Below are 20,088 nucleotides of genomic sequence, written 5' to 3' on the forward strand. Positions count from 1 at the left end.
AGTGAGACAATGTCTCAGCAAGTCCATGCTTTAAACCCCGATCAGGAGAGTAATACGCCTAGAAGCGTCTTAACCACACCATCACACATTTAGTATAGAGGACTTATCTCGCCTCAATTCCACCCTGCAGGTCAGTACAATTCATATATCACATACGTGCACTAACAACACCCGGGCCTTTGGAATATCTCATTCAATCTTAGTCAATCAATTGAGTCAACATCATTAATCCATCATTCAATCAAACAATCCACAAGAGTTCTGATTATAAGGCCAAACCGTTATGATACGCCCCATTCCATGTTACACAATTTCTTCTCATAATTAGGCACGATCAATTATATCAGGGGTTCCATCTACACCCGATATTAACTCTCAACATTCCCACTCAAAATCAAACTCCACATTCCAACTCAATACCAGACTCAAATGGCCTAGAGTGCACCCAACCCTAGCACAGGGCCCAAATGACCTTGGTCAGGGCTTTTCTAGCCTTAGTTGGGAGACGCTGTGTTGAGAGACGCTGTGATCGGGCGAGCCACTAGCTAGCACTAATTTTCTCTTTCTTTGAAGAATCACTTATCACACACACGTGCGCGCGCACACACGCGCACACACACGCACACACATATATACACGCGCGCTCTAACCCCTCGTTTCTCTTTCATTTGATTAACTCAATATTCATGTTCGTGGAAAGCTCATGACTTGAATTTTCCAAAAAAAATTTCCTTTTTCTAGAGAAGTCTTCTTGTCGTGAGTGCAAAGCATCACTTCATTTTGGTCTTATTTGAAGAACTAGGTTTTGTTTCAAAGTGTTGTGACCCTCCCAAGGTGAACGCAAGGGAGATTAACAGATTGCTAAGCAAGCACAAATAAGCCTCTTACAAGATGGCACTTACGCTTTGTGTAGTCCCTCCCAAGCCCTACCCATGGGAAATTGGTTTCTTATTAATTAGTTAATTGATTTTAACTAGAGCTGCCACTAAAGTTAGGAGCTGAGTAAGACGCGAGAGACAGTTTACTTTTGCAAACTAAATATTCATAAGCTCAGAGACTTGATTACGTTAAATAAATCTAACTCCTATTATGGATACCTTTTTCTTTTTTATAAAAGGCTTTGCATGCCATCTTCATATGGATACTCAAAAAAATAAAAATCCGATCAAATTATAACAAAGCATGTAGAAGATGAGGAAAGAAATAGCCCAAGCTATATCAGGCAATATTATACAATGCCTTACTATTAAGTTTTGGGACAAAAACCTTGTGATGCAATAATCATCTAATATGCCATCTACATCTTTTTATTATATATTTATGATTTCTTTTCATTACTATTATGAGTTAATCTACCTAAGTGCTTGTGAATAAAATAAGAGCTAATCGAATGCTTAGGAACTAAGTAGAGCTATATGCATGACTAAAACAGTATAAAGATTCAATCTTTTTGGGTGGGGGTGTAGGTAAACACTATGTATAATCGACGAACTTGCAAATAATAAACTATACACATATTGAATTTAGTGTAAAAGCAAATCTAACGCAATGGGAACATGGTGGATGAAGCGAAATCATGCAAGCAAACAACGAGATCACTCTGGGATACTTCAAGGGGCAGAACACGGACGAAACATACTCAGTCCAATCCAATCATGCAAAGGGAACAACTAGGTGACATGATTCATCCATAGCCAAGTTAATGCGAAGGGGATTAAGACATAACGAGTTCATATCAAAATTTTATGAGATGAATCATGGAATCTAGAAATAAGTGTGGAAATTCCTAACTCGTGTTAATTCACAGGAACACCTTATGATTCATCATACATGCATGGCTTTGGGACTTTGCAAACAAATCATAAGAGTGGCAAACACGGAATCGGATTCTGATCATACCAAAAGATAAAGCGGAAAAGGGAAGGAATCAGAAAGCTTTACCATGATAAACGGATGGCCGAATGTGTGTCGTGGCCCGCTTGCGTGCGTCGGATTCTTATCATACCAAAAAAAATGAAAGGATGGCTTCTTGTTCCTCAGCAACCTTTTTGACTGTCTAAGCTTTTTCTTCCACTCACGATTTCCACTCAGAATTTGTCTTTTTCTGGTCTGATTGGTGCCTCTCGTCTGATTTTGATTTTCCATTACTTTCCACCTCTCACTCAAATCCCCCTTTTTAAATTGTCGGCCACCGAAAGCCAGCCTCCCTTAAGCGCACGAAAGGATTTTCCTTAATCGATAACCAAATAGATTCTACATCAAACAATCGAGCGAAGGAACTTGTGTCAATATAACAATCTGAATTTATTCTGTCCTCAATGAAAATAAGTCCGTGTATTCACACCTGTTAGATATCTTGATCCCTAAGTAAACACCATCATTTTCCGAAATTCTGACATTATTCGTTGTTGACCCCCACCCCACTGAAAAAAGTCATGCTTCTCTGTCCTCTAGTATAAGAATAAATTATCGCTGATTTTCTTTTTCCCAAGATTGTGAGAATCAATCATCATATCTAGCCCACAAGATCATCTTTTACAATCAAGGGATTAGGAACACAGCTAAAGGTCTATTCCGCTTGCACTGTTATGATCATCCCTCTTATTTGAAAATTTTATTTAATGAATTTTAATTGTCAAGGATGATTGGATCAAAATTTATCAAGGATTTAGTATACTGGATCGAGATTACGCAAGTGGTATTAATTTCATCGAGACAGCTCGTACACATTAAAAAGCAGTGGCACAGTTATCTATTTGGAAAAATTATTGAGTGAACTTAGGGTATAAACCAAATTGAATTTGAACCATTAAAAACAGTGGACTCTAAACGAATCTCTTCAATTTTTACGGTTTAGATTTAGTTTACTATATATATTTTCCATTTAATAATTTTTTACTTATTAGATGCAGATAACGGCCCCAAGTGGGACTTTCGGTCGTGGAAAGCACCTTGGACTCGGAGTGAAGAAGATCGAAGACAAAATAATTGCAGTAGGGAAATACATGCGATAACAGGCAAATAAATTAGACGAACAAAAGAATACCTTTGGAATTGGGACCCACCACTATTTTCTTTAAATTTTTAATCCACGTTCCTAATAATAAAATTACCTTTAGAATTGGTCATTACACTTAAAATTGTACTAGTTATTGATGCCGGGACAATTGCACATATAATAAACAACGGAACTTTAAAAGAACGGAATGCAAGTGTATTCTAAGTTATTGCTCAAAAGGATCAGAACAATCCACATGGTCATCTCATGATCGTTCACATTTTTCGTGGCTATCGTTAACTGATGAAGCTGGAAACTTTTTTCCTACTACTTTGGTAAAGTTTCATAGGCTTGACTTAAAAGTCATCACTTTTCTTTTATTTGGGTGCTAAAGAGAAAAGTAGCTAAATTAAATTTAGCGCATAAGCTAAATTTGGACTTGAAGCGTTGAATATGGGAGACTCCAGCTTTCGGTGCTAAAACAACTTCTCAAGAACTGCTCAAGCTTAGCAACCATCATGCCGATGATCCAACGCATTTTGTCAATGGCATATTTTACCAAAATATAAGTCAAGCGGCACTATTAATGAGACGTTATAAATAATTCATTCATAATATTTTTCTTTGGAGGAAAGTCGAAAGTTCATAGTGCTTGATGTTGAATAATTAGTTTCGTGGTTGATGGCATGATGCTTTGAAAGCATCTTAACATTTTCTCACAAAAAACTAACTAAACAATTGTGGATGAGCTGTTGTTGGCTCATTTATTTGAAAAACTGGTTGACATTGCGTATTCATTTATAAAGTATCAATACATGTCACTTTATGTTAATCTGGCTTTTTTTTTATCTTCTTACCCATTTCATTTCTATGATTGAGAATGGAGAATTTAAATATAAACGGGAGGAAAAACTATAGATCATCAACATCCACATAATTCAGCATAAGGCATTATGTATGATTAACCATTTAATATTACCATCTTCCCTCTAAGTCCACAGTACTTTTCTTGTTTAGAATTTCAATCTTCAAAAGATATTAGTTATGTGATAAAGCAAATGTAGACTTTTTATACACCACATATAGAGACAACTATAATGAGATTTTTAATTTAAACCAACGCAATTTTTTTTATCATGTAGTATATTTTTAATATACATGAAGCCTTTAATTTCACAATGCTTGAACATCAACTTGATTGCTTGATTGAGTGCAATATGTGAATACACACTGCTTCCTTGTTTGAGTCTGCAAATCCCTCACAAACACTAATATATGAAAGAAAAATCCTGCAACAAATAGTATGGATACTATAATATAGGAAGATGTTGAAATGATTTTTGAAGAATTCGATATGATGGTAAATTTTCTATACCATATCAAGAAATTAGTGTGATTTTAAGTTTCGATACGTAATTTCTATGTTTTGATTTTTCAATATATATCTAGATAATTGTGAATGATGCAAAAGAATGTTTATTATTAAAAGGTTTAACACACAGTGAATTTCAGGTCAAAATAGAGTGAGAAAAAAGTGTGGAATCTAGAAACAAGCATGGAAATTCCAAACTTGTGCTCTTTCACACGAATACCTTAGTATTCACACATTCATGGCTTTGGGACTCTGCAAATAAATTGCAAGAGTGGCGAACATGGAATTTGGTTCTGATCAAATGAAAACATGAACAAGAAAGAGAAGGAATCAGCAGGCTTTACCATGATAAGCGGATAGCAGGGTGCGTGAATTGTAGTCCCGTTGCGTGCGTCGCTGGCTTCTTGTTCTTCCTCAAGATCACCGAATCCTACACCTTTTTGACTCTCCAGCTTTTTCTTCTGCTCACCGCTTTCGAATCTTGTCTGATTCCGGTTTTCCATCACTTTCCAACTCACGCTCAAATCTCTCTTTCTGCGTCACCGAAAGCCATCCCGCACTTGAAGCTCACGATAGGTTTTACTTTTTCAAAGGGCCCCATCTCTCGCATTTATCTCTTTTTTTCAAAAAAATAACCACCGAATCCTTTTCTCATTCTGTCTCCAAAGCTCACGGACAGATTTTCCTTAATCAGTCGCCAAATGACCCGCTTCCCGTATCCCTCCTCTTATCTCATCCCTGGCCAGCTCATTTGACCGAATCAATCTTTTGAAATTCCAGATCATCTAGTTTTGCTCTCTGTTTTTGGCCATCAACCGAGGGTCCCTCTATGATTGTCTATTACCGTAACAGTCCCCTCTCTTGGTTAGTCTCGACTCGTGTAATCCTCATCTTGAAGGTCTTTGATTCAAACTTCCACAATTTATGGCGTCGTGATCCACCTTGTCCGAATCATATCTAACTCTACAGTAAGGGGTTAGGACCAATTCCACCATCTTGGAGTTGTGTCCAATAACTACCACGATTTTGGAGTTGTCAATTCTAGTTCATCTCGCATGTTGAGCGGTCCATTGAGCAGATTAAAATGAAGAACTTCATAGCCGAACCCCTGTTTTATTGGACGCAGACAAGCCTTGTTTAATTTAGATGAATTGTGCCTAAACATTGATGTGTCTATTGTTCAAATGAAGAGAAATGCAATGAAAGATGCGAGTGTGGAATTAAGCTAAGCAAATGAATTTTTTTAAGGATCCAATAAGATTGCTATGAACGAGCTCAATTCTTAATTTTTTGACGAAATAAATGACAAGTCTCCAAGCAAAAATTTATGCATCAACGCAAGGTTGGAGGTATATACTTTGAAAAACAGATTCTTTGGACATTTAGTGAGGAATGTTGTGATTATTGAATTATGGGAATGAATTGTGATCATATTTATTATATTTCGTTGAGAAGTCATGCTAACTTATTGATTAGTAAAGAAGAAGCCAACGAAGTTCTTCTAATTAGTAAGCCTACAACCAGATCACATGAATCCATGTGTTCACACTAATTAGATATCTTGGTTCATTTTGAAGCACCATACTTCTCTAAAGTTCTACTATTAGTAATGATATGATATTATTTTTTGCCAGTACACTTGGTTGTGCGTGTAATTATGTATTTCTTGAGTGCTCATGTGTTAAATTATCATATAGCAAGGAAAAAACAACTACTCAGAAGTTGGAGATGAAATTTTGATGAAGATCACCAAAGTTGTTTTCACGGGTGGGCCTATGACCTAGATTACGAGAATCCATCCCCTAGAGTTGTTTCTCCATCTATGCAATGATTTTGTCGGCCACAGAGAAGTTTGAGTCAATATGATAATCTAAATAATGCGGTGGCGTGCAGTCCTTTATGAAAAAAAGTCCTTGTGTTCACACCTTTTTAAATGTCTTGGTCCATCCTTAAGCACATCATTTGCCAAAGTACTAAAAAAAGTCGTGCATCTTTGTCGTTTGCTATAAGAATAAATAAACAAGAAGATCAAGTGGTGAACGAAGTACCTGAAAACATTCTACCAAATCTTAAGCGAATAGTTGTTGCTTATTGTTGTACTCCATCATACAATGGCTTCTTCAACAAAACGCAAAAGGATTCACGACGTTTTCTTGAGTTTTAGAGGCACGGATGTGCGTAACAACTTCCTTAGTCATCTCTACAAAGCGTTAGTCCATAATGGAATAGAGACTTTCCAGGATAGAGAGAAACTGGAGAAGGGTGACCAAATATCGCTGGTACTCATGAAGGCCATCGAGCAATCACACATCGCGATTATCGTTTTTTCGGAGAATTATGCTTCCTCAAAATGGTGCTTGGAAGAGGTGGTGAAGATTATGGAGTGCAAGGAGCAAAGGGGCCTCATTGTTCTACCATTGTTTTATAAAGTGGACCCAAAAGAAGTGAGAGGGGGGAGAAAGAGTTATGGGAGAGCTCTGGCTGAGCACGAGTCCAAATTCGGGAAGGATTCAGAGGAAGTGAGAAAATGGAAGAAAGCTCTTTTTGACGCTGGTAGCTTATTCGGGTGGCATTTCAATGATGGGTAAGTTGAATGGAATTTCTATCTTGTGTAAGAAACTAATCTTTACAAATGAGTATAAAGAAAATGTTAAAAAACTTGATCGACCCATGGACAAAATGTTAAGTGCATTATTGCGCTTACCCCATTTATCTGGAAGGAGTAAGAAAGTTGCATGCTTTTTTTTTGGTCAAAAGAAAGTTTGCATGCTTGATACATGATAATTATGTGCATAGGCCGTATAAGGTAATGACATCGTGTTTTGGGGTCTTTAATAGTTTCGAAATTTTGAGCATGATTCCTAAAAAGCTTGATCAACTATTTAAATAAACCCCATTGCAGTCAAAAAATAAAATAAGTAAATTATTGTGCATAAATTAAAAGAACATGAGTCACCTGGATGACTAAAAGTGGAATTTTGAACTTGTTTTGAATGGTGTGGAGCTCCTGGAGTTCTGATTCGACTGCGTCGGAATACATTTTGGTTTTTCTATGATGTTGTGAGAATTTGACGCACTACTTTATCTTTATTAGCTAGCAATTGCTCTTTATTTGCTTATTCAAGTCACTAAAATGATGTTACAACTTCTTTTTTCCACTTTTGTCAGAGATGAGTCAGAGCTTATACAAAGCATTGTGGAGAAGATCTCCGCTTTTGTAGACCAAGTACCTTTGCATCTTGCCAAGCATCCAATTGGGATAGAGTCCCGAGTGGTTAAGCTAAAATTGATGTTAAATGCGGACTCTAGTGATGATGTTGTTATGATGGGATTATGGGGACTGGGAGGCATAGGCAAGACAACCTTAGCAAAAGCCCTTTACAATGATACTATTAGACAATTTGAGGGTTCATGTTTTTTAGCAAATGTTCGAGAAACTTCAAAAGGTCACATGGGTCTAGTTACTTTGCAAAAACAATTACTAAAGGATATATTACCATTGCAACAAAGATTAGAAGTGTCCAATGTTGATGAAGGTATTAATATAATACAGCATAGACTTCATCACAAAAAAGTTCTTCTCATTTTGGACGATGTGGATGACTTGTGCCAATTAAATGCTTTAGCAGGAGAATGTAAGTGGTTTGGTAATGGGAGTTGGATCATTGTTACTACAAGAGATAAACATTTGTTGACTGTCCATGGGATAAATCAAGATCATGTGTGTGAAGTTAAAGAACTGGATAATAGTGAAGCTCTTGAGCTGCTAAGTAAGCATGCTTTTTTGACACACTCAAATTTGAAGATCGGGACAGATCTAGTGGATAGTATTCTGAAGCATGCTAAAGGCCTTCCTTTAGCACTTGAGGTGCTGGGTTCCTTCTTGTGTGGTAGAAGAGAACATGAATGGGAAAGTACACTAAAGAAACTTTCCGAAGTTCCTAACAGTAAAATCAATTATGTGCTCAAAATAAGTTATGATGGACTAGAGGAAAATGAGAAAGAAATTTTTCTTGACATTGCCTGCTTCTTTAAGGGGAGGAATAGTAATTACATAAAGGAAGTTCTTGATAGTTGTGATCTTGCAGCGGCAATAGGATTAGAAGTTCTCATTGAGAGGTCTTTGATAAAAAATGAGTATATCATAGAAATGCATGACTTGATTCAATCCATGGGTATGGAAATTGTGAACCAAGAATGCCGAGATAATCCCAAGAGACGTAGTAGACTATGGCGGTATGGTGATGTTTGTGATGCTTTGTCAAGCGATGAGGTAAGATTGCAAATCCCATCAAAATTCTGCTCCTTCTCTTTGACTCTATTTACTAAAAATCCATATTCTAAATATAGTCTTGTATATATAGGGAGATTGTGCTGTAAAAGCCATTGTGTTGGAGCCACCTAAGCTGAAAGAGCTAAGTATCCATCCTAATGCTTTTCCAAAAATGAGAAAGTTGAAATTGATCATCCTACACAATGTTCATATTTCTTTCCAAGGCCCTATATGTCTTCCTAATGAGCTAAGATGGATGGAATTTGATGGAAGTGGTACTTGGATTCCAAAATTTCCTTCTGGTCAAAAGAAATTAGTATGTATTGATATGAGGAAAGGCAGTATCACAGAAGTAGTAAAACACTTTAAGGTGAGCATTTAACTACATAGACTGTTTTATTATCCTACTTCATTTGTATGGGCATATGCGTGTTAGAGGTATTAGAGGTACTATTATTCATACATAATTGATGTTCCACTGTTTTAGAAGCCACTTCTCTATTTTCTTTCAAAATGACGTTAACTACTTGCGTTGGAAATAATGTGCAGCAAACTCGCATCTGAAAAACTGAGGGAAACAACTTTACTAGAAATATCCAATGGAAACATATTATTGATAAAATACACAATAAAAAGAAATTTTATTATAATATGCAGAAAGAGCAGATTTGAAATTTTTTTTATGAAGGTCGTTGGATCATGAGTAAATTCAAATGTTAATATATTGAAATATGTGAGATAAAATAAAATAACCAATTTCATGTAGTTGTCCATGGGTATTATATATGTAAAATAAGCAATTGAGGCTCATAAATGGAAGGAATAACAAAAGGTTGAAATCCCTCACAATTAGAAGGTTTTTATTACGTTATGTACAAGGACAATTACATGCATATATGTATGTATCTATGTATGTATGCATGTATGTATGTATGCATGTATGTATGTATGTATGTATGTATCTAGATGAATCTCAAATACTTTCTAAACCTAATATCTCTAACTATTGATGTAATTTTATTTCAAATCAAATCTACCTAGGGAAGAAATTCAAAAAGCAAATATGCTAGTATAAGCTATTTCACCTAATTCTAACTATGTCACTAGTTTACATATGAACAATTTTATATACAAAAAAGAATTGTCTAATGATCAAATAAAAGGAAACAAAAACATGATGAACCAATCCGTTGTCATATATACAAAAGAAAATACACCCAAGGAAAAGCTGGTTGAATGGTCAAGCATTTGATTTAGATGTGGTTGGTTGGATACCTTAATCACAATATGTCGCATTGAAAATAACCTTAGAGGCCACGTAGTCTCCAAGTTTATGGAGGCTTATTCAATTCGTAAAGAGCGGGATTTGTCCTACACCGGGCTGTAAAAAAGGCATCATATGAAGGAGCAGCATTTCTAAGTGCATGTAACTAAATATCTACTAGACATCTTGCTAGTAATGCGTGTACAAATAATTCGATATAAGTGATCCCGTAGGGGCATGCCTCCAGGAATTGTCACCAATTATAAGGTGATATAAATTATAATTAATTCATTCAAAACTTTTGGCAATCCTTAATTCAATACTTGTTCTCCCCAATTATACAGTGATATAAATTATCTCCATCAACTATATAGTAATAGGAGTTGTCTTTGATCATATCGGAGTAATTTAGAAATTTAAATTAACTAGCCCTTAATTTTTTTCCATGTTTGTTAACGCACAATTCTTTAATACGGAATGTAATTATCTGAAATATATATATAAAAAGAATTGTCATATTTAATGTATCGAAAAATCATATGGTATGATTTTGTTACTTGCTAGAATTATTTTTTGTTTGATATATAGTATTTCTTTGTTTGTAAAACCGACATTTAATTTTCTAGTAATCACGATATATCTTTATTGGTCAAGTATGGAGTATCATGTTATATCTAACTGTTTTGATGATTGTCTAGGATAATTTATTTGAAATATTTTTAATATTGTGTATTATATATTATATAACTCTTTAAAATAATATCTAAAAATAAAATGATAAGAATTGTCTCTTATTCGCTAATGTAATTATAAAAACTAAATTGCCAGGTAGAAATCACTTGTGAGCATGCCATATGACTTAATCTCTCATAAGCTTTACTATATATACATAAAAATTTGAATTTACCGGTAAAGTTTCAAAGGGTTTAGTAATTTCTCAATACTATATATATGGTAACTTTGAATGAAAATTTATTAATAGGTTAAGAAGTATACTTAGAACCCTATATAGTAGGTTTCAAGTTGCCTGATCTAACGATGCTCCTTGCCTCCTTTATCATGAAGAGAATTGTGGCCTCAGGATGAAGATCATTAAAAGTGGCAACGGCATTATACAAATACCCTTCTTTCCCTTTTAGAATGTTTATGGTAGTTGGTTTTGTTGTTTTTGCAGGACTTCCAACAATTGAGGTACATTAAATTGAGTGATTGCGAGTCGCTCGTTAGTACACCCAACATCTCATGTGCTCCAAATCTTGAAGAATTGAAACTCTGGAATTGCAAAAACTTGGTAGAAGCCCACGAGTCAATTGCATATCATGACAGGCTCCAAGTCTTGCATTTTGAATGGTGCCCTGAACTTCGTGTTTTTCCAAATGTGCTCAAGTCAAAAAATCTTCGAGATCTCAATCTTTTCGCTTGCTCAAAATTTGAAAGATTCCCTGATATTCCAGATGAACTCAGAGGCCTGAAAAAACTTTCCATACTAGATACCGCTTTAAAAGAACTTCCTACATCAATAAAAAATCTTGTCTCTATAGAGGAAATATATTTAGAGATGGGCAAAAACCCTATAAGTAGTCCATCTAACATTTACAAGTTACAAAAACTTCAATGGTTCAAATATTTTCTCCGCCAAATTGTGTTTCCAAACCTCTGGAATTCAGCTGATCCATGCACGAAGATTGGACTTCCAAATTTAAATTTGTCAGACCTTTTAAATTGTAATTTGTCCCAAGTAGAGTTTCTTGAGGATCTTTCTTGTTTTCCCTCATTGAAATTCTTTAATCTGTCGGTGAACAATATTACTAGCCTTTCTACATCCATCAAGTGTGATCGTTTGTCCACATCGTCAATTAGTAAGGTGAGCATTTATCTACATAGACCTTTTTATTATCTACTTCATTTGTATGGGCATTTGCGTACTGTATGCACTAGTATCCCTAAGGAAATGGTGTTCCTCTGTTTTAGAAACCACTACTCGATTTTCTTGCAGAATGTCGTTGACTACTTGCGTTGGAAATAACATGCAGCATAATTGGCATTGAAAAATTAAGTGAAACATCTTTATAAGAAATCCGCAATGAAAACATTTTGCGGGTAAAATACACAATACAAACAAATTCTATTATTATATGCAGAAAAAGAAAATTTGAGTTTTCTTATGAAGGCTTTTGAAGCATGAGTATATTCAATTTTTAATATATTAAAATACATGAGAGATAAAATAAAATAATCGATTTCATGTATTTGCCCATGGGTATTATATTTTTAAAATAAGCAACTGAAGATCATGGATGGAAGGAATGAGAAAGAGGTTAGAATCCCTCACAAGTAGAAGGTTTTTATTATATATAGAAGGACAAATACTTTCTAAACCTAATATCTCAAACTATTGATGTAGTTTTATTTCAAAATCAAATCTACCGAGGGAAGAAATTCAAAATGCAAATATGCTAGTATAAACTATTTCGCCTAATTCTAACTATGTCACTAGTTTACATATAAACAATTTTATATACAAAAAGGAATTGTATAATGGTCAGATAAAAGGAAACAAAAACATGACGAACCAACCCGTTGACATATATACATAAGTAAAAAGGCCCAAGGAATAGCTGGTTAAATGGTCAAGCATTTGATTTAAATGTGGTTGGTCAGATATATTGATCACAATATCTCACTTTCAAAATAACCTTAGAGGCCACGTAGTCTCCATGTCATGGAGGCTTTCCAATGTATGTTGTAAAGGGCGGCATTTGTCCTACACCGTGCTGTAAAAAAATACATCATTATTTGCTCAAATTAGTTCTGAAGGAGTAGCATTTCTAAGTACCCGTAATTAAATATTTATTAAACATCTTGCTAGTAATGCATGTACAACTAATTCGATATAAGTGATCCCGTAGGGGCATGCCACCAGGAATTGTCACCAATTATAAGGTGATATAAATTATAACTAATTCATTCAAAAACTTTTGGCAATCCTTAATAATTCAATATTTGTTCTCACCAATTATAAGGTGATATAAATTACCTCCATCAACTATAAAGTAACGGGAATTGCCTTTGACAATATCGGAGTAATTTAGAAATTTAAACTAACTAGCCCTTAATACGAAATGTAACAGGAATTGTCTTTTTTCCATGTTTGGTAACGTGCAATTCTTAAATACGAAATGTAATTGTCTGAAATATATATATATATGAAAAGAATCATGTCATATTTACTGCATCAAACATTAAATGGTACGATGCTATTACTTGCTAGGATTAGTTTTTGTTTGATATATAGCATTCCATTGTTTGTAAAACCAACGAGTGATTTTCTAATAATCATGATATATCTTTTACTGGTCTATCATGTTATGCCTAACTGTTTTGATGATTGTCTAAAAAATTATTTGTGATTTCTTTTTATTATTGTGTATTTTGTATATATTATATAACTATTTAAAATAATATCTAAAAATGAAATGATAAGGGTTATCTCTTATTCGCTAATGTGATCATAAAAACTAAATCGTTAAGTAAAACTCGCTCGTGAATGTGAGCTTTACTGTAGACACAAAAAAATTTGTATTTACCGGTAAAGTTTCTAAGGGTTTAGTAATTTCTCAATACTATATATGTATAGTAACGTTGAATGAAAAGTTATTAGTAGGTTTAGAAATTTACTTAGAACCCTAAATAGTAGGTTCCAAGTTGCCTAATCTAAGGATGATTCTTGGTTCCATCCACATGAAGAGAATTGTGGCATAAGGATGAAAATGCTTAGAAGTGGCAACGGCCTTATAAGGATACCCTATTTTCCCTTTCAAAATGTTTATGGTAGTTGGTTTTGTTGTTTTTGCAGGACTTCAAGCAATTGACGTCCGTTGAATTGAGTGATCTGCGAGTCGCTCGTTATTACGCCCAACCTCTCATGTGCTCCAAATCTCAAAGAATTGAAACTCTGGAATTGCAAAAACTTGGTAGAAGCCCACGAGTCGATTGCAAATCATGACAAGCTCCAAGTCTTGCATTTTAAATGGTGCCCTGAATTTCGTGTTTTTCCAAATGTGCTCAAGTCAAAAAATCTTCGAGATCTCAACTTTTCTGTTTGCTCAAAATTTGAAAGATTTCCCGATATCCCACATGAACTCAGATGCCTGAAAAGACTTTCCATACTACATACTGCTATTAAAGAACTTCCTACATCAATAGAAAATCTTGTCTCTCTAGAGGGAATGCTCTTAGATATTTGCAAAAACTCAGTAAGCATTCCATCTAATATTTACAAGTTACAAAAACTTCAATGCTTCAGATCTGCTTTTGGCCCAATCGTGTTTCCAAACCTCACGGATTCAGCTAATCCATGCATGAAGGTTGGACTTTCAAATTTAAAAATCTTAGACCTTCTCAATTGTAATCTATCCGAAGTAGAGTTTCTTGAGGATCTTTCTTGTTTTCCCTCGTTGGAAAAGTTAATTCTGTCGGGGAACAATATTACTAGTCTCCCTATATCCATCAGTAAGCGTGATCGGTTGTATGAATTGTCAATTAGTTATTGCCATCAATTACAAGAGATTCCCAAGCTTCCGCCATTTTTAAATTTACTGCTCGCGAATGGGTGCGAATCTCTACAAACAAATGGACATTTAACTTCAATTGATCAGTGGGTCCATCGAGGATTGACCGTGGTTGACACTGCTTCAATTGCCGAGGTCAGATTCTCTCTCTCTCGTGCGCACACATATCGGTGTGGAGAATATGTTTAAAAAAATCTGTGCTTTTATATTGCAATAGCTGAAAATGCAAAATCAGAGGTTTGAGAAAACCAAATGAATATAAAGTAATCCTACACTAATATTTACGTAGTGAAGGTGGCTAGCATAGTTTTTATGGGAATGATTCTTATCACATGAGACTTCTATCTTAACGCAAGCTGGGATCAATGGATCCCTCCTCATTTACGGAACTCTTTATTCACTAGGATTACTTACTAAACTCAAATTGAATTCTTCTATGGTGCTTTCTAACGGTCTTTTTTTGTAACAGAATTTTCCTCGCACTACTTTTGTTCTCCCTAGAGGAGAGATGCCAAAATGGCTTCAACCAGTTGAAGATGGTTTTGTATCTTTCATGGCTTCAAAGGATTTATATGACAAATTTCTTGGATTGATTTCATGTGGCGTATGTAACAATGAAAGCAATCATTGCCCGGTTCCCGTTATCCAACATTGTAATGGCAAAGCTTTCGGCGAAAGGAGGACGACACGTGTCTACAGATTGGATCCAGGTGACATCATCATAAACTATTTTCCATCATCTGACTTATGGGGAGCAGTCCATTTTGATCAAATTGATGGGAGTTATGCACAATTCAACCTTAAATTAGAGAGCAACAGTCCGAGCGGGGGTCGGCACATGAAAAAGTGGGGATTTCGAATAATATGCAAGCAATTAGAGGACGATTTAAAAGTTACGCTCCGAGACAATAAGTTAATTGATCCAGCTTTCCTCTACGAGGTTGGTCATGACTCAATAGATCCAGAAGTCGAGAGTTCACATGTGTATGGAGACAACCCAATCGAAATGGATCAACTAAAAAACTTGCAAGAGAGTTCACATATGCTCGAAAACAGACTGATCGAATTTGATCTAGAATCTCCACCGAGTTCTTACGGGGATGATGGAGGGATAATAATGAGACATCGAGAGACTCTTCTTTGTCCTGGACTCTTTCTACCTGGAGACCCGCGCAGCCTGGGGAACAAAAAGTACAAGCTTTACGTGGATGACGAGGGGGAAAATAAGAGGTGCTTTGAGGCTTTTTACTCACGTCTCTGCTGGCAAGCAAGAAGGCGCTCGGAGGACGACACGTGTCCTCGTGTCAGGCGCCATTTTGAAAAAATTTCGGACTGACTGACTGAGGGCTTCTTCTTTCTTCCGAGTCTCTTTCTTCGCGCCTCTCGCGCGGGAGGACCTGGTCCGTCTCTCTCCCCGTTCTCCTCTCTCTCCTCTCTGTCTCTCTCCCCTCCGCCTCCGCTGGTTGCTTCCATCGCCCCCACCCGACGCCGACGCCGACGCCGCCGACGCCGACGCCGACGCCGCCGACGCTCCTCCGCCTCCCTCTCGCGACGTCCGCTCTGCTCTCTCTCTCCCCCTCCGCAAAGTCGTGCCTCTCTTCCAGCGAAACGACGAGCTCGACGGCGCCGGCGACAGCGACGAAGCAGAAGACGGAGACGAAGAAGCAGAAGCGCGCGCGCTCGGGGTTCTGGATATGGCTCGTCGCGTTGGTCGCGTTCCGGCTCGCCCTCGTCTACCTCCTTAGGAACCTCCGCCTGTCCACCCGCCCCGAGGTCGCCACCCCTCTCACCAGCATTCGCCGCCGTAACGCCGCCTGTCTTTGCTCCGTCGATCGATTCCCGATCCCCGATGCCCCGCCCCCTCCTTCCTAGAAATCTTGGAGGTTCATTTTCCGATTTCTGGTTTTTCTTGTTTGTGCCGCCTGCAGTTGGCAAAGGCTACTGGTTGAAGCAGTAGGTGATGTCTCCCTACGTAGGTTCGGCTCCGTTCGATCTCTGGTGTGTTGCTGTTTGATGCTTTGATCCCTTCCACAGGTTCCATGTATCACGGTTCTCCTTTGCTGTTGCTCCTTCTCGGACCTCTCGCTGTCAAAAGGTTACTACTGGAGTATAATCGCCGATGCATTTTGAAGGCTAGGTTGATTGTGAGCTTTGCTGGTTATCTACTAGAACTAAACTAGATTTATCTGGCGTTATCAAAGCGGAGGCTGTGGCTTGTGCGAAAAGTTGTTTTCGATTCCAGAAATTGATTTTCTGGTAATTGGTATATGCTGTCATGGTTGAAACTTGATCCATTTTCAGTCGAATCCAACCATGTTTTTCTGTACATGTCTCAATTCTATCTCATTTACCTGTGCTTGTGCATATGCATCGTCTTTTGACCCATTATAAAAGGCCTAAGGTAGGGCAAGGTGCTACCTAAGTGCGTGAATCAGTTGGCCATTTGTGTAAGTCTTCATCTGGGCAGGGCATGGCCTTCAATTGGTTGTGCATTTGCATCTCTGTTTCCTAATGGCCTGCATCCTTTTCTCCTTCTTCTTTAAATTTGGTTGCTTTAGATTGTAGTGTAATGATAGCATGCTTATATTGGACTTTTTTCCACTTAGCTTTAAGCTGATGGAGATTCAGTTGGCCATGTATCTGGCCTTTTTGTCTGGTTGTGATTTATCCATTGATCACAATTTAAATATGAGATATTTGTCCTGCATGGCATGCCGTTCTGAATACAGAGAACTTGGCAGTTGTAGTGCTTTAATGTAGTTTTATGCCGTTTACATATATGTTCCCTGGGTAATATCTTTGCCTATGCCATGCAGATTTTGCCACTATTTAGCAAGCATAAGGTGGTACATTTCAATAAGACAGATGCTCGTTTGAAAAACAATGGAATTTCACTAGATCTTTAGAGGCTCAGATGTCGAGTCAACTTTCAGGCTTTAAAATATACTCCTCAGATCGAGGCTCTGGGGAACAAATTAGTCCACCTCCTTCGAGATAAGGGGCCTTTCATGGCTTTGCATCTGAGATACAAGATGGATATGTTGGCTTTCTCTGGATGCACCCAAGGTTGTACAGCAGAAGAAGCTGAAGAGCTCAAGCGAATGAGGTTTGTCTTGACATGTGCTTGCTTTATTGTTTGCCATTGGAATAATTTTCATTTAACTTAATCAGCTGATGTTGTGCTACTTATGCCTCAAGGAAAAATCATGAGCCTTTTGAAACCTCAAGGTGCAAATTATAGGTTCTTGAACGAAGGTGTAAAATCTAGTTTAACTAGAGATGCACATTGTATTTAAGGGAAAGTCGACGAAGTTTTTGTACATTTCTCTGTACTTATCTGATATTTCACTCTAGGAAGGGATATGTTTTTAAGTCTTTAAGTTCATGTGACTTTACCCTGAGATGGAACTCTAATATATTCCATGGCCTATGCTACATTTTAGTCAAATCCTGTGGCTTTAGCTCTGAAGCTCTAGGTGTCGCACCTGGCAAAAGTAAGCTTGATTGAATACGAGGAATGTGGCATTAGATGTATTTCATCCTTTTATTTCATCAATTTATCTGTTTTTCTCGTTTCTCATATGTAAAATGTGTGGCCACATGAATTGTGCTTTTCATTCAAGCATGCATTCCCCTGGTGGAGGGAGAAAGAGATTGTTTCTGAGGAAAGGAGATCACAAGGTCTGTGTCCTCTGACTCCGGAAGAGACATCATTAGTTTTACAGGCACTAGGTTTTGACAAAGACACTCAGATTTACATCGCATCTGGAGAAATCTATGGCAGCGAACGGAGATTAGCCACATTGAGGGCTGCATTTCCACGGATTGTGAGTTAACATATTAACGTGCTGTTATATTTCTAATTCAGTGACCAACATCTTCTGGTGCTAGCGGTGTTGAACTCTCTGAAGGTGAAAATCGTAATGGAGAATGTTAAAAAGTTCCATCTTCACCTTGAGGGCGTATGTAAAAATGATACAAGAATGGTAGACAGTGTATATAAAAGGATGCTTTAGCGGCTGCTAATGCTTGGAGTGTGTATTAGAACATCCATTGATGCTTTGCAATTGGCACTGGGATGAGTCCATCTCCATGTAATTTGACACTTAGTTCTTCTATCTTTTTTCACAGATTTTACTTTTATATCAGGTTAAAAAGGAGATGCTGCTGGATCCAAAGGAGTTGCAGCAGTTCCATAATCACTCGTCACAAATGGGGGCTCTAGATTTTATGGTATCAATAGCCAGCAATACTTTCATCCCCACATATGATGGAAATATGACAAAACTTGTGGAAGGTCACCGCAGGTAAGCTGTTGACTTGATTGATGTTCTTCCATTATTTCCCTTGGAAGAACAAGACAAATAAATTAGGCCTATCCAATTTTCTTTCAAAAGGCTGTGTGCAAACTGTGACATTTTTCTGCAGATATCTTGGATTTAAGAGAACCGTTCTCTTAGACCGTAAAAAGCTTGTGGTGTTACTGGATTTGTATCAAAATGGGACACTTTCACAGAATGATTTTGAAGTTGCTGTACATCTGGCACATGAGAAGATGGGAAAGCCAAATCATCGTAGAGTTATTGTCGATAAGCCCAAGGAGGAGGATTACTTCTATGCAAATCCTCTGGAGTGCCTTTGTGAGCAACGCGACTGTGATGATTTGCTAGGCCCGGGCAAGAGAAACTCCAGTGAAGTCTCTAGTTGATTTACGGCGATGATCAACTATTGTCATCTGAACATGTTCTCTACAATATGTTCACGGGCTTAGGATTCAAGTTGATCTCTACAAAAGTTGCAGTGCGCGGCATAGCTGCATTAGTTTTCCTTACATTAAGATATGAAGACACTCTTTGAGTTTGTTGCGCGAGCTGCTCTGCTTTCATCATCGTGAATGGTTTTTTGTTTGACCATGATAAGCAAATGCCTGAGAGCCTAACAAGCAGCAGCCAGCAAAGAATTCTTGTCTTCCTTCTAAGGCAACTACAAAGATAAATTCATCATTTTTTCTTGTCCATAGTTAACGATCGTAATCTGTTGAGAAGTCCCTGAAAGTGAGAGTGTACGTATTGCCCTTTTTGTGCTAACACAGAATGAAAGCTTATTTGGTTCATGTCTATAATTTTGGTTGGTTAAGGATCCATTGAGATGATGACTTGAAAGACATCTGCAAGTTCATTTCAATTTTATTTCTTAACGTCATTAGTGAGGTTTTGAGTAAGATAGTAAACGAAGCCAACTGTAGCCAAACCTAAATTTATATGGGGGTAGCAACATTCGGCGAAGCAACATTTCTTTGAGCTTCACTTTTTGACTGTTACATGGAAGTAAGAGAGCGCACCCTGCGATCACAAATTTGTAGGGACACAGTGATGCAACTTAATGTGCTCTTCAAAGAGATTTGGTCAATTTACATACCGAACCAGTGATCGTTTCTTCTGGCAAAGCAATGCCACGAACCACGATACAAACAGAACTGCGGAAGTTTGGTTCTTTACCTACTCAATGAAAATTGGCAGAACTAATACAAATCCCTGTAGTTTCTTTTGTTCCCTCAGAACTTCATCCAAATGGGAACTCACTCGCCAGAGTACGGTACACAAATTGTCG

At 37.2% G+C, this 20,088-nt stretch overlaps 3 protein-coding genes across 4 annotated transcripts; all 3 read left to right on the top strand.

Moving 5' to 3' along the window:
* The first annotated feature begins 6,425 nt into the window (after nucleotides 1–6,425).
* On the top strand, nucleotides 6,426–15,145 carry LOC104446807 (disease resistance protein RPV1-like). 2 transcript variants are annotated; one of them, XM_039313004.1, is made up of 6 exons: nucleotides 6,426–6,954; nucleotides 7,539–8,643; nucleotides 8,735–9,013; nucleotides 11,082–11,771; nucleotides 13,764–14,613; nucleotides 14,948–15,145. In XM_039313004.1, exons 1-5 carry the CDS (start codon nucleotides 6,482–6,484, stop codon nucleotides 13,911–13,913), a joined length of 2,697 nt encoding a protein of 898 aa, XP_039168938.1. In that variant the 5' UTR covers nucleotides 6,426–6,481; the 3' UTR covers nucleotides 13,914–14,613; nucleotides 14,948–15,145. The 2 variants fall into 2 exon arrangements, with proteins under 2 accessions (XP_039168938.1, XP_039168937.1); XM_039313003.1 differs by lacking the exons at nucleotides 13,764–14,613; nucleotides 14,948–15,145 and having other exon boundaries at nucleotides 11,082–12,073.
* An 837-nt stretch (nucleotides 15,146–15,982) lies between these two features.
* On the top strand, nucleotides 15,983–17,587 carry LOC120293504 (rhamnogalacturonan I rhamnosyltransferase 4-like). The gene is made up of 3 exons (XM_039313013.1): nucleotides 15,983–16,431; nucleotides 16,513–16,573; nucleotides 17,295–17,587. The coding sequence occupies exons 1-3, from the start codon at nucleotides 16,328–16,330 to the stop codon at nucleotides 17,382–17,384; spliced, it is 255 nt and encodes an 84-aa protein (XP_039168947.1). The 5' UTR covers nucleotides 15,983–16,327; the 3' UTR covers nucleotides 17,385–17,587.
* Nucleotides 17,487–19,595, top strand: LOC104434601 (rhamnogalacturonan I rhamnosyltransferase 1). The gene is made up of 4 exons (XM_039313645.1): nucleotides 17,487–17,584; nucleotides 18,065–18,305; nucleotides 18,628–18,785; nucleotides 18,907–19,595. Exons 1-4 carry the CDS (start codon nucleotides 17,487–17,489, stop codon nucleotides 19,184–19,186), a joined length of 777 nt encoding a protein of 258 aa, XP_039169579.1. The 3' UTR covers nucleotides 19,187–19,595.
* Nucleotides 19,596–20,088: the final 493 nt, after the last annotated feature.

This window comes from Eucalyptus grandis, chromosome 5 (genome assembly GCF_016545825.1).
Source record: "Eucalyptus grandis isolate ANBG69807.140 chromosome 5, ASM1654582v1, whole genome shotgun sequence".
In the NCBI taxonomy this organism is placed as follows: domain Eukaryota; kingdom Viridiplantae; phylum Streptophyta; class Magnoliopsida; order Myrtales; family Myrtaceae; genus Eucalyptus; species Eucalyptus grandis.

What these genes read in the sequence shown, in the direction of transcription:
- LOC104446807 (XM_039313003.1), top strand. Translation starts at nt 6,482, where the DNA reads ATGGCTTCTTCAACAAAACGCAAAAGGATTCACGACGTTTTCTTGAGT. An exon ending in GGGTGGCATTTCAATGATGG is followed by an intron (nt 6,955 to 7,538) that starts GTAAGTTGAATG and finishes CACTTTTGTCAG; the next exon opens with AGATGAGTCAGAGCTTATAC. An exon ending in ATGCTTTGTCAAGCGATGAG is followed by an intron (nt 8,644 to 8,734) that starts GTAAGATTGCAA and finishes TTGTATATATAG; the next exon opens with GGAGATTGTGCTGTAAAAGC.
- LOC120293504 (XM_039313013.1), top strand. Translation starts at nt 16,328, where the DNA reads ATGCCCCGCCCCCTCCTTCCTAGAAATCTTGGAGGTTCATTTTCCGAT. An exon ending in AAAGGCTACTGGTTGAAGCA is followed by an intron (nt 16,432 to 16,512) that starts GTAGGTGATGTC and finishes TCCCTTCCACAG; the next exon opens with GTTCCATGTATCACGGTTCT. An exon ending in GGACCTCTCGCTGTCAAAAG is followed by an intron (nt 16,574 to 17,294) that starts GTTACTACTGGA and finishes TATGCCATGCAG; the next exon opens with ATTTTGCCACTATTTAGCAA.
- LOC104434601 (XM_039313645.1), top strand. Translation starts at nt 17,487, where the DNA reads ATGGCTTTGCATCTGAGATACAAGATGGATATGTTGGCTTTCTCTGGA. An exon ending in GGGCTGCATTTCCACGGATT is followed by an intron (nt 18,306 to 18,627) that starts GTGAGTTAACAT and finishes CTTTTATATCAG; the next exon opens with GTTAAAAAGGAGATGCTGCT. An exon ending in CTTGTGGAAGGTCACCGCAG is followed by an intron (nt 18,786 to 18,906) that starts GTAAGCTGTTGA and finishes ATTTTTCTGCAG; the next exon opens with ATATCTTGGATTTAAGAGAA.